This window comes from Suricata suricatta, chromosome 14 (genome assembly GCF_006229205.1).
Source record: "Suricata suricatta isolate VVHF042 chromosome 14, meerkat_22Aug2017_6uvM2_HiC, whole genome shotgun sequence".
Classification (NCBI taxonomy): Eukaryota; Metazoa; Chordata; class Mammalia; order Carnivora; family Herpestidae; genus Suricata; species Suricata suricatta.
In genome coordinates this window covers 56,885,678-56,904,755 of record NC_043713.1, presented here as the reverse complement: position 1 = coordinate 56,904,755, position 19,078 = coordinate 56,885,678, and the positions used below count along the sequence as shown (strand labels likewise).

The 19,078-nt window shown below is 37.6% G+C and overlaps 2 protein-coding genes and 1 long non-coding RNA gene across 5 annotated transcripts in view; 1 reads left to right on the top strand and 2 right to left on the bottom strand.

Annotated features, from left to right (window-relative positions):
- ANKRD12 (ankyrin repeat domain 12) overlaps window positions 1-434 on the bottom strand; it is a 123,296-nt gene extending 122,862 nt beyond the window's left edge. For both annotated transcript variants that reach the window (XM_029922608.1, XM_029922609.1), the window contains exon 1: window positions 350-434. The gene's annotated coding sequence lies outside the window, so the exon portion shown is untranslated. The remainder of the gene's footprint in view (window positions 1-349) is intronic.
- Window positions 435-855: 421 nt separating this feature from the next.
- On the top strand, window positions 856-19,078 carry LOC115278081. Its single transcript, XR_003902685.1, has 2 exons — window positions 856-1,639; window positions 18,619-19,078. It is a non-coding gene; the product is annotated as an uncharacterized LOC115278081 (long non-coding RNA).
- NDUFV2 (NADH:ubiquinone oxidoreductase core subunit V2) overlaps window positions 4,184-19,078 on the bottom strand; it is a 32,828-nt gene continuing 17,933 nt past the window's right edge. For both annotated transcript variants that reach the window (XM_029922508.1, XM_029922509.1), the window contains 5 exons: window positions 18,886-19,002; window positions 15,586-15,754; window positions 13,742-13,851; window positions 9,088-9,164; window positions 4,184-5,356 (listed from right to left, as the gene is read on the bottom strand). In XM_029922508.1, the coding sequence (XP_029778368.1) occupies window positions 5,263-5,356; window positions 9,088-9,164; window positions 13,742-13,851; window positions 15,586-15,754; window positions 18,886-19,002 (567 nt within the window). In that variant the 3' untranslated portion in view covers window positions 4,184-5,262. The remainder of the gene's footprint in view (window positions 5,357-9,087; window positions 9,165-13,741; window positions 13,852-15,585; window positions 15,755-18,885; window positions 19,003-19,078) is intronic.

Genomic DNA, 19,078 nt, shown 5'->3' with positions numbered 1-19,078 from the left:
CCCCCGCCCCGCCCCGCCGGGTCCGGCCGCGGCACGCCGGCGGCGCCCTCTCGGGCCGCGCACACTCGCACGCACACGCTCCTCCCGGCCCCGCCATGTTCCGGGAGGCGGCGGCAGCCCAGCCCCGGGAGTGGCGGTGGGGGGTGCCCCGCCGAATCCCCCCCCGCCCTGCTAGCGGCTCCCGGCCGCGCCGCAGCTACTCGGGACTCCTGAAGGGGCGGCGGCGGGTGGAGCAGACCCGCGCTGGGGCCACTAACGGCCTGTCACTGTCAGGCCTGTCGCGACGCCTTGGGCTGGGCCTGCCCTGGCCGGGTGGCACGAGAGAGGGAGGGCAGAGCGCGTCTCCTACCTTGCTCTGGGGAGGGGATACGGGAGCAGCGCAGAATTGAGGGTCTCCTCCCAGGCGCCGGGTACGGGGCTCGAAACCGCGCCCCTCCTTCCTCCTCGCCTGTTGCCACGCCCCCCTCACCCTCACGGACCCAAGGCACTATCGGCGTAGGAGGGTTTACCCCCTGAACGAGTGCCTCGGTGTTGCCGTCGCTGTCGTTGTCTTCGTCGCCGCTGCAATCGCCACGAACGCCGCGGAGGCCGAGCTTGAAAACATCTCCGGTCTCCGTCCGTCTCTCACCACAGCCTCCTCGCTCCCAGGACAGCGCCGCCCAACGATTGGCTGCAACGCAGACACGTGACCCCAGGGGCATGGGACGGGCGGCGTGACCGCCCCGCCCCCGGCGCCCGCCCGCCCCTTCCGCCGGCCCCTCCCCGCTACCCCACCACCCCGCCGCTCTTTCAGCTCTATGGAGAAGCTTTTCGAGCCGCGGGGCGGGGGGGAGAGGGGGGGAGAGTCGGAAGGTACCAAGTTGGAAGCGGTGGGGGTGTAAGCCGGAACTCCTCTCTACGTGCTCGTATCTCCTATCACCTTATCCAGATGTTACCGCCTCCATTGGCCCGAAAAGAGAGGAGAAAATCTGGGACTGAGTTAGAAAGCAGCACAGGCTCTGCTGACGCTGCCGGGACAACGGGCTCTGTGGTCGCTTTTTGTGGCGATCATGGCAGAGGATGTGACTGGAAACTTCTGGAAATGGCGGCGGCGAAGAGGCTGAACAGAGTATTCACATGTTGTTTTTGCAGGGCGGGTGGGAGAGTTTGTGAGGTCGAACCCGGTTAAGATAGGTCTAAAGGCAGAGGCAGGGAGTCAGCCCCCTAAAATCGCAGCTGCAACGGACGAACCCAACGTGTTCGGAGACGCTGGGCGCGTGGCTGGGCGCCCACGTCCACGCCGCAGTGCGCTTGCGCGCCGGCTGGGCAGCACCTGCGCCGGAACCCGCGGACCCGGAGGCTTGCCGGGAGTTCAGTGGGGCAGCGACGCGCCCACCGTCACCTGCGCCAGGTGGGGCTCCAGTGCCAGTCTTTAAAGTATCTTAACGTGCACCTGCGGCGGAGACATGGCGAACCCCACAATGAAGATGCTCTTTCCCATTCACACCTTCGAGTAACCATTTTAGAGAAACTTAAGTACATTTCTCCACGTCCGAGATAGTATTTCAGAGGGAACTGCTCAAATACAGGAGTGAGGAAAATTTACGGTCTCAGCCTACCAGCAGCGAGCAGCCTTCGGATGCGTTTTATTTACATCGAGGTTAGTCTGCGACAGTTTGTACCTGCCTTTATTTAACCACCGAAGGGGTTACGTAATCAGAGGGAAACCATTTTATTGACTTGACTTCAGGGAGCTTTTTATTTGCATCGAGGCTAATCTGCATGTCTTTAACCAAAGGGGTTACACATTGGACGGAAACCACCTCCCTCATCGTCAATATTGGTTTTACAAGAGTAAGTTGTAGTTTACAACTACAGCATCTATTTGTGACTTAATGGAGTTACAGATTTATGTCACTAATCCGTTGTAACACTTTAGACTTGACGCGTTAAATCTCAACAAATTATATAAATCATAAATTTGTATTTTTCCCTTTGTAGGTTCCTGATTTCTCCCACCTATTAAACAGGTTCAATATGAATTGTAAGAGCACTTTATGGCTGTAGGTATAAGACTGTTACCTTTAATATGCGTATTTATGGCACGAAATACAGAGATCCACTAAAAATTTCACCAACTCTGCCATCTCTTCAAGTCATTAAATTCTCATTTAACTCACTGTCAAAAATGTTAAGTCCATTAGTATTGATGGCAATGGCACTGCTGTTTCTATAGTGCTGCACTTCAAAATGGAAAGGTAGCTAAACTTGAATTTGCTCAAGTAAACTAACCATAATTTATGGCAACAACTATACGTACAACCGTATTACTCAAAATCACTGAATATATGAAAGATTCATAAGGCACTGACTTAGGACTACACTGGATGGGACACTACCTACGGAAGAAGAGCTCATTGTAGAATTCAGTTGCAAAAAAATTTCTTAATGAAGCTTGTATTTATACGTGGCAAATTACATATTAGCTATAATTTATTAATTTTCCTTTTCAATGTGAAACTACAAATATAAATCAAGATACTATTAGTATAGATATTACAGATAATGGTCTCAAAAGTTTAAGTCTGAAGAAAACCAGATCTACAAGCTAGTTGGTTAGTAATCTGCTAATTAAGACTTTTAATTGTATAGCCTGTCTTTTGTTGGCTCAAATCCTGGAATCCATCTTCAGCAAATGAGTAAAATACCTACTTTCAGAATAGAACCAAAAAAGTCAAGGACTATAAGCATTAAACCTCAGTCTTATCCAAAGCTAAGCAGACACTTACAGTTGACTTTTTTAAGTCTATCTGTGTGTGTGTGTGAGTGAGTGAGTGAGGGGGGGGGGGGGGGGGGGGGAAAAAGAATATGAGTGGAGAAGGGGCAGAGGGACTGTCAGTGCAGAGCCAGCAGCGGGCCCAACCCACCAAATTGTGAGATCATGAGCTGAGCTGAAGCCAAGAATCAGATGCTTAATGGACTGAGCCATTCAGGCAGGCTCTCTACATTTGACTCTTGAACAACATGGGTTTGAACTGCGTGGGTCTACTCATATATGAACTCTTTTTGAGATGTGCAGTATTAAAAATATTTTATTTTTAACCTTTTCTGTAACTTTATTATAATAATACAGTATATATAATAAATACATGTAACACAGAAAACATGTGTTAATCAACTATGTTACCACTCAACAGTACGCTATTAAGTTTTGGGGAAGTCAAAAGTTACAGTCAGAAGTTGGTGCCCAAACTCCCTTTGGCCCCCTCACACTGTTCAAGAGTCACCCATATTTGATATCTGTATCAGAAGCCATTCTGCAAAATTTACCTTCTCCTCAACTTACTTAGTTCTTTACAACTTCAGAATCAACCACCTTTGTTTTGCTACATTAAATCCAGATGTATCAGATCATGCAAAAAATCCTGCCATATTTCAGGAAGGTGAATGTAATCAATGACAAGTATAATCTCAGATCAAAGCTTATCATATGACTTAGTCTCTATGTAATACCTTTACAGTGAAAACATATAACTGTTATTATGTGTTGTAGGATTTTCTGGAGCAGTGGCCCCATCCAGTTATAGCAAGTAATTCTGAGCAATCAGTAGCTTTCTCTAGCAACTTTCAGTAGCGGATACAAAAAAACTGGTTATTAGATCCTTTGTCATTAGGGACAATGATAAATTGTTGATTTATTTTTTTTATTAAACAGTAGTAAGATTTCCTCCTCAAATACCCCTTTTAAAAAACAGAACAGAGTTAGGAACTGAGAAGAGGAAATGAGGGAGCTAGTGATAGTAAAGACACAAATGATGCCTACCTCTCCCTACAGGTTTGAGAAATAAGCCAGGATATAGCAGTCATCTCTGAAAACTGGCAAGGAAAATGTTAATCAGCGTGTTCATACACATTTTGAAGCCATCTTGGATTACTATAATAAAATTTCACCTGGTAGGTGTTTTTTTAAAGCGAATCAGGAAACTATCATTTAAACCAGTATTCTTATATTAAAATTGATACAATTTTTAAGAAAGATAGGCAGAAAGATTAAATCTAAAAATCCTGCTGCTACAATACAATGTGATGCTCTAAGAAATACAGAATATGTTTTGATAATGGTATAATAGTATGCCTATAAATATAATGACCTAAAGTTAATTTGTAGTTCTAACATATTACATAAAAATTGATAATCAGTGCATATCTGTAATATATGTCTTTATTTTTTCATCCAGGATCTGAAGCTTCCCCAATCCTAATTTTTCAAGTAAAAAAAAATTATGTCAATGTATAAGACATTTTATACACTGTGAAAGTAAAACAAAGTTTTACTTTTGTAAAAACAAGTCAGTAGAAAGTCAAGAGGGCCCTAGGGTACAACACTGGTATTTTCATTGTGTTATCTATCTATGCCACTTGTAAAATTACTGTTATTGTTTACCCTCTCAGATTAAAAACAAAAACAAAATTTTAAAGATCTTCTTGAAATTAATGTTTTTAAGCATCATAATTACTATTAGTGACTGATTAGTCTGTCAGAGGAGGAAAGCCAAACAATAACTCTGAGAAATTCTGAAACAAGCTATTAAAATTTTTTTTCAACTTGCAAAACTAATGCACAATAGCTAGTTTCTTGCACTGGATATAATACACAGACCGTTTTATCCTTTGTTCTAAGTTGAAATATGCATTCAACTGAAGAGTATATTTTGCTTACTGACTGCTCTTTCCAACTCAGACTGTACGTGCAGTATACAATAATATCAAAGTATTTTGTACCTTCCTTTTATAAAAATGATAAACAGTACTTCTAGAGACAACTACTGTAGCCTCCATACATCTATAGTCTGCTTGAGGTGTCACTTCCCAGTTGGAAATACAGTAAAACCCATATGCTGTATATATAAAAATGTTTAAAGGGAGTTCTAATATAAAGAAGGTCTACAGAACAACCATGTTAATTTAAGACTTGGCTATAGCTAAAGTCGGGAAAGCAAAATATATGTGAAATTCACAATAACCTAATGTTACTGATAAAAGTAACCTGGCATTTAAAAATGGAAATACTGGAATGACTGTTAACTAGATTATGAAATACTGTCTTCATAGTTCGCCATAGACAGCAAAAGACTTTAAAATGGTACTAAGTATTAACATGACACTTATCAGCAGCAAGTTGCTATGTATACACCATGAAATGAACAAATAACATAAAAAATTTATGTAGACAGGAGATTCGTATTTTATTCCTCCTGGAACATATTTACAGTTGAATATAAATTAAAGTCCTGCTTGCACACCAAAGCCAGGTCCTTTGGGTGGTTCTGTCAAAGAGGTAAGCCCTCCAGCTGGCTCACACGAGAAGCGTCCACTCCTGAAGAGCAAATAACATTAAATTAACTATTAATGATTATCACTTATAAATCTTTACTTAAAAAAATAACTGTTACCTTAAAACAGCCCAGTTAAGTAACTATTTTTCACCCAAGAATTAGTATGGATTATTTAGTTCAAACATTTCAACTGCTGCAAGATTTTCTGAAGTTAAATATGAAAATGGACATATCAAAATTCATCATAAATATGAAAAATATAAAAATAACATGTTAATACTACTAGTTCCCATTTACTGAACAGTGTACATATATTATTAGCTCATTTAATCTTTACAACAATGCCATGAGTCAAATGATACTGGCCTTATTTTACAGATATAGAAACCAAGGCTTAGGAGATTCAGCAGCTGCCCAAGGATCAGAGCTTAGAACTGTAACATAATAACCCAAACCCAGAGGACATTTTATTCTTTTTATATTTGAATTTTATTTAAATTGAATTTTATTTTGTTTAGATTGAGATCTATCATAGTGAACAGAAGGGAAAACGAATTTATACATTATGTTTGGAAATCAACAGAGGAATTAAAAGGAAATAGGAATTTGAAGATTTAGGAGGGTATCCTTTAGGGGATACCCTAAATATTTGTATTCATATTGAATATTTGTATTCATATTTTTAAAAGCTATATTTAACGCTTCAAAAACAGGTTCCAGACTAGGGTGGCTACCAAAGCCGCAAAGAAAACAAGAACAGGCCCTTAATGTAGCACACAGGTAGAAGAACCTGTCTTTTTTTCACCCCCACACATACCTTCCCAGGTAATCACTCAACTCTGCCCATGTCTGACCTCCATTGCTAGAGCCCAGCTCAGCACCTAACTATTTCACATTTCCTATTCCCTGGCTTTGTTAATGTACCTTGTTCCTGCCATAGATTTTAACTAAAGAATTGTTCAATTTATATCTTCTTACTCCTTGTTTTGCTCTTTACATTCTGTCATCAATCTTACAAGTCTTTTTAGAGCCACAGGAAATCATTTTTTGTTCAGGGGACAGGACAATACCACATAATCATTTTAAGATCTTTCAAGATTACATTACATACTGCAAGTAACTAATGTATTTCAATGAAGAGTGCTTACGAAGTCAGAAATTCGTTATTATTGGTATTATAAGTTCACTGTGAAAATGAGATTAAAAAAACAGTCACTGTTTGGGCATCTGTCTGGGTAGCTCAGTTGGTTAAAGTGTCCAACTCTTGATTTAGGCTGTTGGGCTCTGTGCTGACAGTGCACAGAACCTGCATGGGATTCTCTTTCTCCCCCTCTCTCTGCCCTTCCCCAACTCATGCCTCTCTAAATAAATAAACATAAAAACAAAAACTGTGAACTGTCAGAACCTAAAATTAATGTAGGGTTAGTGGCAAAATGATATCTAACTTTAATAAAAAACATCATTTGGCTATGTACATTTTAACATTGTAACAAACAATGTACAAAGCCAAATGATGTTTTTTATTAAAGTTAGATAGGTATACCTGCTGCTCTCTAACTGCCAATGAAATAATTATTCCAGAGGATTTCCTTCCCTTTACTAGGTTGCCTCTATGATTTAAGCTCAGCTATCTTCTTTACCAAAACAAAGGACCAATTAGGAAGATTATAAAAAATGAGGTTTTGAGAATAAATGGGAGAATTAATCATACACACTGCCTGAACTCTTCAAGGAATTATGGATTATTGTATAAGAAAGTAATTTCACGAGTAATCTGGTCCATTTTCCTAGTTTGTTCCATGAAAGTATAGTCCTATGACATAATTGGGTGGGGGGAGGTTTCAATGGTCTGTTATATCTGTCTGCAAATTTTCTTCTTCCCTCACTCTTCACAAAATGTACATAAAAATGCTATAAAGGCTGTTAACATCCTCCAGTAAAGCTCACAAATTATGTTTAATTTACCAATCTCATGTTTCCTCTCACTTTATCTGTAAATATGCCTCAGAACACCAGACAGGCAGCAATCTAGTCCTTTCATTCACAATTTACATTAGGGTTTACACTTCATAAAAAACATCTGCCTTATGCATTAAGCTTAAAATGCCATGTATTAATTACCTTGTTCTCGTTACAACTTAAAAGGTAAATCTAGTTTTTCTGTCGTTCCAACACTATAATTCATTTTAACTCATTTGCATTCTAGAAAACTTGACCTTTCTGTACATTGTTTATGGTTTAAAGGACTTTTTAGGGGCTCCTGGGTGGCTTAGTTGGTTTAGCGTCCAACTTTGGCTCAAGTCATGATCTCACAGTTCATGCGTTCAAGCCCCACATCAGGCTCTCTGCTGTCAGTCTGGGACCTGCTTCAGATCCTCTGTCCTCCTTTATGTCTGTCCCTCCCCTGCTTGCGCTCTCTCTCAAAAATAAACATTTTTTTTAAAAAGTACTTTTTAAAGAAAAGGTACTTTATCAAAGTTTAATGCTTATCTTTTTAATATTGCTGAGATATACCCACCACTGTCCCCTACTTTTAGTATTAAAAAAACAAAGGTGAGTTTACGGTCTAGAGTAATCCATCAGCAACCACCAATGCCTTTTTATATATACTTTGTAGCCTACCTATATATTTTTACATCTCATAATATCTGCATCCCATAGAGTTTTGCAAAATTTAAGGTAGCCTTAGAAAACTATAAAGAATTCAAATTGTATTTAAATTTAGTTTTAGCTCACCCCTACCAAAAAATAACTATCTCTTAATTAGTAATTTCTTAAAAAAAATTTTTTTTTAATGTTTATTTTTGATAGAGAGAAACAGTGCAAGTGGGGGAGGGGCAGAGAATGAGGAAACACAGAATCTGGAGCAGGCTCCAGGCTTTGAGCTATCAGCACAGAGCCTGAAGTGGGGCTCAAACTTACAGACTATGAGACCATGACCTGAGCTGAAGTCGAAAGCTTAATCAACTAAGCCACTCGGCACCCCATCTTAATTAGTAATTTGAGAGGTTTAGAAGTTATTTTCACTACTTAAAGAAATATGAAAATAACAGGGCACCTGGGCATTAAAAAAATGTTTAAGAAAAATGGAAATAATCTTAGCACAAAAATTTAATTAATGTCAAAATATTGTCTTATCATCAGTTTAATATTTCCTTTCTAGCCATCATTTACCAAAAATACAAAAAAGCAGTTCTGAACCACTCTCAGACCTGAATCTCTTATTGATTTAGGCTAGGGCAGACTTGGTAATGGCACTCCAAAATAAGGTACTGTTGGACCAGTTTAATTGTTCTGGTTACTCAATGACTCACAATGAACACTTCTAATGTAAGCAGAGAGCTTTATTATAAAAATACTAAAAAGTAAAAAACAAACAAAAAAACACCCCAAAAAACAAAAAACACCTAGCCAATGTTGGTCAATTTAAAGAATAACTCTAATTATATTTTGGTTATTACTATCATTGCATTCTCTTTCATTATACTATATATCCAAGAAATTAACTTGAGGAAGGAAAGAAAAAGTTTTGTTCTCTGATACAAAAATCTGATACATTTCCCTTCTCTCTAAATATTCAAGTAGATACCAGAGGGTTATCTCTGTTAGGGCTTTAGAGGGGGGGAAAAAGTACTTCTTTTAGATGACAAGTTGGTTTTGATACTATCCAAAGCACCTGACAACTCCTATGAACTTAGGGAATAAAATTTTTAATATTAAGTTTAAACTAGGTTAAGCCATTAAAATTTATTTTATAGAAATAAAAGAATACCTTGGCCCAGGTTTTGGAACTTTGCCAGCTTTGAGTTCATCAATAATTTCTTCAATATCCTTAGGTGTCAGATCCTCCTAAAAAATAAATAAAACAGTCATATTAAAATTACTTCCTACTACTGAAATCTGTGTAAATCCCTAGTATCAGTTAGTTTGCCTCTCTCAGCTCACAGGTTAGTCACCAAGGTAGCAGCAACTGAATACCTCCTATATCAGTATATACTGCTAAATGCAGTGTGCAATAAGAGCTGCAGCAGAAGAGGCAATACAGGGGCACCTGGGTGGCTCAGTCAGTTGAGTGTCCGGCTTCGGCTCAGGTCATGATCTCACAGTTCATGGGTTCAAGCCCCGCGTCGGGCTCTGTGCTGACAGCTTAGAGCCTGGAGCCTGCTTCGGATTCTGTGTCTCCCTCTCTCTCTGACCCTCCCCTGCTCGTGCTGCCTCTGTCTCTCAAAAATAAAAAAGACATAAAAAAAAAAAAAGGCAATACAGAGTAATGCTTTAAAGTGAGAGAGTTCTGCATTTGAGTCCTTCCTCCAATATTTAATAACCAGTAATCTTAGACCAGTTATTCTGCCTCCTTAGGTTTGTTTCTTCACTTGTAAACCTACTTCAAGGATGTTTTTGAGGATTCCAGAAGAAAAGATATAAAACAGAACAGTGCTATGGCACACGCTCAACAAATGCTATGTCCTTGAAGAAACCGTGAGGTGCAAATAGTAATTAGCACCAGTAGTCATAGTAACTTAAAAGTAGATGCCTAATATCTATCCCTAACCTAAATATATAATACTCTCATGGTATCTTCTTTCTTTCCTAAGAGAAATTCACCCTGTTTCCAATTTCACTTAATTTTTGAAGATAAAGGTAAAAAAAAAATTATTTTTGACACATTTATTTTAATGATCCTGACCCTCCAATCCCCATTTCAACAAGAACAGCTATATATTTTATACACTATGTACCTGTGTAAGATTTTTACCTCAGGAAACGGTTCTGTAATTTAAAATAACAAATACAATTAAAACACAGATATACATGCTTATGTACAGCCTAGCTGTACCCTAGGTTTAACCAAAAGACAATCAGAATGGGAAACCTTAAACTACGAGAGAAATGACTAAACTATACTCCCATCCCCCCTTCAAAACTGCTAAGTACTTAAGAAAATGTTTTATAGACTCTGATACTGTGCTAGAGAAATCATGATTCAGTACTGCATCTCCAGTGCCCAAACACAAATATATATAAAAAATATTTGTTCAATGGTTAATCTTTCATAAAAATAAAACACTGCTTTCAAACTAAGCGTTCAACAAATGCTCAAAATCTCATAGCCAGAAGGAATCCTGAACTCATCTAATGATTTTATCTCTCCCAACTATTTATTATGAAAATTTGAAAATTATACATGAATACCCATATTCCTACCATCTATATTCAACAATTCTTAATTTGTCATATATGCATTATATACACGAGCCCCCCCTTTGGGCTGCATCATTTTGGGGGTTTTTTCTTTTTCTTAAAAGATGGCATTAAAATTTTTAATGTTTATTGATTTTGACAGACAGAGAACGTTCAAGTATGACAAGTGGGGGAAGGGGCAGAGAGAAAGGGAGACACAGAATCCTGACCAGGCTCCACGCTCTGAGCTGTCAGCAAAGAGCCTGATGCGGGGCTCAAACCCCAAAACTCTGAGATAATGACCAGAGTCAAAGCCAAGAGTCTGATGCTTAACTGACTGAGCCACCCAGATGCACCTGGGCTGTACCATTTTGAAGGCAAATTGCATACATCAAGGCATTTCACTCTTGATACTTCAGAAGACCTCTAAGAACACTTTCTAAATAACACAATGTCATCACACCTAAATAACAATAATTCTTTAATCAAGTTTCAAGTCCATATTGAAAACCTAACCAACTATCCTCAAATGTATTTCATAGCTATTTTTTCCGTAAGTAGAAGCCAATCAAAGTTATTTGACTACTTCATTTTACTCCCCAGTCAAATGAGATCCATAAAAGTTAACTGCCCTGGGGGCATGTGCCTGGCTCAGATGGTAGAGCCTGCAGCTCTTTTATTTTTAAATACTTATTTATTTTTGGGAGAAAGACAGAAAGAGTGGGGGAGGGACAGAAAGAAATGGAGAGAGAGAATCCCAAGCAGTCTCCATGCTGTCAGCTGGAACCCAGGACCTTAGCCTAAACCGGGACTACTAACTGAAAGAATCTTTATCTTTTAGATAAATCCACAGGCTATTATATTTAAACTTACGGAGCTTCACACAAAGCCTTGACTGTCTAATTCCTGCAAATCAAGATCCTATTTATTATAAGTAAATTACAGAAATGTGGGAGAAGGCAAAATTGTTGCCATATTTTTAAAGGAATTTTCAAGTTTTATTTATTTAATCTCCACACCCCATGTGCGGGTCCAACTCATGACCTTAAGAGCCAGAGTCACACACTCTTCTGACTGAACCAGCTAGGCACTCCAATGACTTTTTTTAAAGTATGGGATAAAGAAGATAAGAAATTTGAATTTCTGATCATTAAAATGAGGAAAATCACAATAGAGAATGAGACCACTCTAGAAATCTACCAGCCAAAAAAAATCAAATTTCATCTCCATTTAAAGAAAAATTATAGCTTTCCACTGGAGGGACTATAGCAAGCTAGCTATCCTGACTGACCCCCTCCCCCTCAACTATAACAACTAAAAATGCTAGATAAAATTAAAAAAACAAAAAATTGTAAATGTCATCAATATGCTGACAAGAGAAATACCCAGAGGCCAAAAACTCAGTGAAAACCCAGGCAGGCAAGTGGAATACCGAGTAAACTTGGCTTCAGGGTTTCATAGTCCAGAGGGGCAAGAGACAAAGCTCCAGGCCACAAGAGACACACAAAGTTAAGACCCTAAAAAGCTATTCCCTCAAGGGTAAACGAGAAATTAAACTGTCCCTCAAAAAGAACTCCTAGGCTAGAACGTTCTAACAGTGGAGGGCACAAAGAGGAGCTTTTTTTTTTTGTAAAAGTAGTATTTCCAGGAGCAAGAGAGAACCAAAGCAAATACCTTCTTGAAGAATTCACACACACTGTGCAGGATTAAAAGAATTTCCATTAACAAATTTCTAAGAAGTAGGAACTAACAAAATATTATGTATGAAAACCATTAAATATAATTAGGGGGACACCTGGGTGGCTCAGTTAAGCGTCCAACTCGGCTCAGGTCATGATCTCACAGTTTGTGAGTTTGAGTCCCGCATCAGGCTCTAGGGCTGACAGCTGGGAGCCTGGAGCCTGCTTTGGATTCTATGTCTCCCTCTCTCTCTGCCTCTCCCCCACTCACACTCTGTCTCTCAAAAATAAACACACACAAAATTTTTAAAAAATCTTTTTTTCTTTTATTTTTAATTTTTTTATGTCTTTTATTTATTTTTGAGAGAGAGAGAGAGTCAGTGCGAGCAGGGAAGGGTCAGAGAGAGAGGGAGACACAGAATCTGAAGCAGGCTCCAGGTTATGAGCTGTCAGCACAGAGCCTGAGATCATGACCTAAGCCAAAGCTGGACGCTTAACTGACTGAGCCACCCAGGTGCCCCTAAAAAATCTTTAAATATAATTAGGGTAGCAAGGAATCTTTTAAAAAGGGAACTAGAAAATTCCATATTTGGAGATTAATACTGTACTAGAAAACACAGGCCAAAGGAGAAAATCAAAATGCAAATTTTAAAATATGCATTTCTAAAATAATTTAGAACTAAATGATAAAAAAATTATTTGTCAAAACTTGTGAGATCCAGCTAAAGCAGTACTTGGAGGTCTGATACCATTTCTGTAAAAATTTTAAAACAAGCAATTTAGTATTATTCATTAGTATGGCTAGATACATATACTCAGTTTAAAAAATGTACAGGAAAAATATACACTAAATTTATGATACTGGTTATCTCTGGGAGTGAAAGGAAATACAGGATTTGGGGAGCTTAGGAGTAACTTATCTGCATCTGTAGCTTATTTCTACAAATAATAATGAGAATAAAAATAATGATACCTAATGTTAGAGTGGTAAAATATTATCTGTTATGTCTTGGTGGTTATTTTCTGTATTTCTATGTAAATTATTTCTCATAATTAAAAATTTTTTTTAATTTGGCATTATCTCCTAGAGCTAAATGCAGAAATGTTTAATAATTTTCTAAAACCTAGTAGGTAACAATATGGACGTTAAAACTGACATATTTTATGCAAAGTGTTTCTAGTCTTTGCTTTTTTCAAGATGTATTTTTTTAACGTTTATTTATTTCAAAAAGAGAAAGAGTGAGCAAGGGAGGGGCAAAGAGACAGGGAGAAAGAGAATTCCAAGCAAGCTCTGCCCTGTCAGTCAGTGTGGGAGCCTGATGTGGGACTCATTACCTGAGCCGAAATGGAGTTGGACACTTAACTGACTTAGCCACCCAGGCACTTCCTCTATTCTTTGCTTTTTAATAAATGTGGGAAAACAGAAAAAAACACTTCTGGATAATTATGCCACCAGTTTCTTCTAAATGAATAATTCAGAAACCAATATCTACAGGATAGGAAATCAAATACTTAAAATATTTTAAATATGACATCATACAATCCTTCAATTCAAGGAATACTTACATAGTAGTTGTCATTTATTTGAACCATTGGTGCATTTACACAGGCCCCTAGACATTCCACCTCTATAAGAGTGAAAAGTTTATCAGGCGTTGTCTCCCCAACTTTTATTCCTAAAAATATAAATGATCACTGTTAAGGACGAGATTATACTTTAATAGCAATACAGCTTAATAAAACAACAACAAATTACAGAGGCATACAAAAAGTATTTAAGAACATTTCAAGTTTCTTAAAACAACTCTATAATTATACTAGAACATGCAAGGATTTCCTTTTTTGTTAATCTTTTTTATAACGTTTATTTTTGAGAGAGACAGAGCACTACTGGGGGAGGAGCAGAGAGAGAGAGGTAGAGACATAGAATTGGAAGCAGGAAGCAGACTCCAGGGTCCAGGCTCCCAGCAAGCTGTTAGCACAGAGCCTGATGCAGGGCTTGAACTCATGAACCACGAGATCATGACCTGAGTGGAAGTTGGACACTTTACCGATTGAGTGGCCCAGGTGCCCCCGGTAACACTGAAGGATTTAAGTGGATCTGTTCCTTTAAAAACAATTAGATTTCAGGGGACTCGTCTCCAGTGTTTGTTGTTATACAGCAGAGCATCAGAATATATTATTTTCATTTTGATTGTGATAACCTACTAAAATCAGTCACACTGGCAAAGACTCAGAAAATTACTACTGTCAAAGGCCATTAGGACTAAAAGGAAAACAAGTACTCTCATATCTTTAGGGAAGCCATCTTGGGAAAATATAGTAAAATGTGACCCAGCAATTCTATTTCTTGTAAACAACCTCAGTATATAATAGGACAAGTATGAAATGTATGCATGAAAGTAATTGCAGAAAACCTTGTAACAGAGAAATGAGGCAGTCATACATAGGTTATAGCCAAAATAAAGGGCAAAAAACCACATTCATGTTTTTAATAATGAAAATAAGTAAAACAAAATAAAATCTAAAACTAAGATACCCAACTATTATCAGAATTTCTACACTGGAGGTGGAGGGTGGGATTTTGAGCAGACTTCAGCTTTGTGTTTTATATACTTCAATGCAACCCAACTAATTTTACAACATGCAAATATTTTCTTTTCAATAACAAATGTATACTTTTTACTTCCTTTGATTTGCAGTTATTAATGCAGCAATGGCAGTTTTGTATGGAAAAATGCCCTTTTAATTTTTTAAATGCTACCATAATAATACTTCAAATACTTCAAATTTCCCTTCCCAATGCATTCTTACTATTTTAATATCTTATTTGCTCCAAGACTCATTTGGAAGAATATAAGGACAATACAGTCATTTTTATGTACCACATGCTATTATTACACAATGAGTGAAATTGAATTTGTAACAATGAAAACTTTAAAACCCCCACGTTTTCCAACATGATTAATGATTACAGGGGAAAAAAGGTAAAAACTCAACTTTGAAGCTGAGAACTAAGGAAAACTACAAATTAAGAACAAATACAGGGGCGCCTGGGTGGCTCAGTCGGTTGAGCGTCCGGCTTCGGCTCAGATCATGATCTCACATTTCGTGGGTTCAAGCCCCACATCGGGCTCTGTGCTGACAGCTAGCTCAGAGCCGAGAGCCTGCTTCAGATTCTGTGTCTCCATCTCTCTCTGACCCTCCCTTGCTCACACTGTCTCTCTCTGTCTCTCAAAAATAAATAAAAGACATAAAAAAAACAATTGAAAAAAAAGAACAAATACAGGTGGGCAACCACAGTAAGACAAAAATTTACTGATAAAGTACAAACACTGGAAAACTTATGTAGAAATGGGTCAAATCTAGAAAGACAATTCCATTTTTCATAAAAGTTATAATGTCCATACCAAGCTTTTTCTGAATGGCCTCCAGTATGCTGTCAGAGTTGCGAAGCATGCAAGGTGTAGTAGTGCAGACCTGAATGTGATACTTTCCAACTGGCTTTCGATTATACATTGTATAAAAAGTTGCTACTTCGTATACTCTCATTGGAGGTACTTGTAAAACTTCCGCAACCTAAAATATTAGGAAATTTTAATATAATTACAATGTTTATTAATTGAACCTTAGGTATGTTGTAGAGTGCATAAACTCAATATTGCTTCAAACTGCTGAAAACAATGAAAGTTCTTCAAGAGCAGAAAATATACTTGTATTTGATATTTGCAAGGTAGAGGTCCCTCAGTTGTTGCAGAGCCTTTACACTTAAACCACACAGGGCCCAGAAGCTAATGGTTACAGCACCTCCTCCACTTACCCCATGCCTCATCTCTGCCAAAGGATCTTCTTTTTCTCTAAAACTTTAATAAGTCTTTCACTATTAAGAATTTCTATTTGATCAATTCAACTGTCATATTTTATAATTTAAAATTTCAAAATGTCAAAAAAATTGGTGGTCAAATTCCAATAAATTAAATAATTGTATTTTTTCAAAAAGCCTTGAGGTTACTGGTACAATGCATACGCCTATTAGCCTATATTGATTTACATATCTACACACTTATATACATACAAAGCACACATATATACACATATATGACTCCAGAACAATCTAAAACACTACTTCTATTTCTAATTGCCACACTCTACAAAAATCTTATGAACTAGTACTTCCCAACTCTTCACATCAAGGTATTTATAGTAATAAATATGTCTTGACACAGTGGGGTTCAGGACCAAGGGAATCATTGTCTGAGCACAACTCTCTTGGTCAGGGCAAGTCTCTTAATGAAAACAAGGTTGTTTTAGTGGTTTCCTAAGACAGTCTGCAGATAGTCTATCATGACTACCATCTTGGTTACAACTTTCCAGGTGATCTAATATCATTTAATCTATCAGGTCTTAAGATTTGATATCTGGCATAAAAAATATGTATATATCCATGTTTTAACATGAAAGATGAGTTTGTTAAATGGCATTTCAGATGACAAATATGTTAAACTTTCTCATATTAGAGAATCTAAAGGATATGTATTCTCAAAAGATATATAATTATGGCTCACTTGTTAAAGATAAGTAGCTGTGCTCAATTTAATTTGGTGACACTAAACTAGACATATACCTCTGCAACTGGGAGCTCTCTCAAAACATACACATGCTGGAAACCTACCTCTGATGCTAATTTGAAAGAGCTCCCCTGGGAATGCTGCTGTGCCTCTCCCTACACTTTAGTGATGGTTAAAGAACTAAAATGTGAGCTTCTGGATTTTGTTTTGGTTGTAAGATTGGGCTTTTTCTTTGAGGGCTGGGGACAGGAAAGTAAAGAAATAATAATATTAAAAGTCTCAAATGTAAAATGGAATTTAATTCTATCCTCTGTACACTTTCCTGCCTCTCATACATACACATTCAATTCTACATAGAACAGGACAATATTTGTGACATGTTCTCACATTAGTTCTCATTTATTTTATTTTACTCTGCTAGGCTTACCATTCAGCAAGACTTCCAACACAACTGCCATTATTAAAAATGTGAATTATGGGGGTGCCTGGAAGGCTCAGTTGGTAGAACATGCAAGTCTTGCTCTCAGGGTGGTTAAGTGTGAGCGCCACAGGGATATAAGATTACTTAAAAAAAACATAATCTTTAAAAATGTTAATTTTTGAAAAAAACGCATCTATGATTAGAAACATTTAAATTTTTTTAAATGACTTTTATTTATTTATGAGAGAGAGAGAGAGACAGCACAAGCAGGGCAGGGTCAGAGAGAGAGCGAGACACAGAATCCGAAGCAAGCTCCAGGCTTGGAGCTAGCTGTCAGCACATAGCCTGACGCTGGGCTCGAACCCACGAACCATGAGATCATGACCTGAGCCAAAGCTGGAAGCTGGAGGCTTAACCAACTGGGCCACCCAGGCGCCCCTGATTAGAAAGATTTAAATCATTACTTAGGAAGTTGACTATTATAATACAAAACAGTGTTAAGTAATTTAGAAAACACCCAAAGAGGTATGTGACTTATTGGCAAAAAACCACCTGACTGTATTTTACCAAGTATAGTATCAACCAAACTTGCTTTATAACATTTTTCATAGTCAAAGAAACCAAAGAAACACAAAACTAAAGGTCCATAACCACGTCAGAGTACTGTATAGAGCAAATAAGAGATATGAACTAAATCTAAAATTTGTATATGGCATTCCATTAAATCACTGAAGACATTCCTGTTCTCTAAGATAGATGATAAAGGTCTAGCCTAATAGACCAAATAAAATTTAGAAAGTGAAAAGAGGAATGAAGTATAGCAGATCTCTGCCAATACTCAGTCAAGCAGAAAATGCAACGAACTAGAAATGTTCGGTCCCAATTCTATCATGTAGAAATAGTAACATAATAATTTGAAGAGATCTGCCCTAGTTCAAAATCTTAACTGTATGTGAAGAAGTAAGTCTACAAAAAAGTCAGCTCTTTTAGCTCAAATATACTTTCCATTATATTACTCTGGCTTATTATTTGTGAAATTCTCATAAGAATCAAATAACATATGGTTTGGTATGGTACTTCATAAACTATACCCTGCAACATAATACAATGTGAAGAAGTATAAAACGTGGATTACTCTTAAAACAACTATCAGAAAAAAATTAGTCTTAAAATATGTATGAATAGATTAACTTCCTTTAAATGGGTCACCCATAGCATTTCTGTAGGTTGTTGATTATTAAGTGTAGGGTGCCATCAAGTGTCATTAATATAATGTCAAAAATACTTACATAAATCTTTATTAAAGCCTGTAGCCAAAGTCACAAATAAAAAGATTCATATTAGAAATGATCAGGTATTTTTCTCTATAATTTTAGTGTTTAAGACATTAATTTTCAGAATACCTTGACAGCAAATTATATACATCTTTTTATGTCTTTTTATCTTTATTACAGTCATTTCTCTCAAAATGGGAAAAGAGAGACTGCTACTGTAACTATGATGCCCTTACTATTTCCTGCAAGGACAAAAAGCTCTACATTTTCACTTCTCCATGTTATTAAGAGAACCAACAAAAACACAGATTTGAGGAAACAAATGATTAAAAAGGCTTCAAACTCCTAGATTCTGACATTAATAACTGTCAGAGGAATTTCTACCTAAGAAGACATTCATACACAGTCTCTCCTCTTTTCAAACTAAGGCAAAAATGAATTCGGTACCTTGTTCATAGCAGAGATGGGCAGCCATCCATTCTGTCTTTGGGCTAAATCCAGGACGGGAAGTACAGCTGCTGCTTTATGTCCTTCTGGATAGTTTCCTACAATTGCTTCTATCCTCTGTATCAAAGAAAAAGCACCTGTTTTAATACATTTGGAAGATATTAAATAGTTTGTAAATCAAGTATAATGTTAA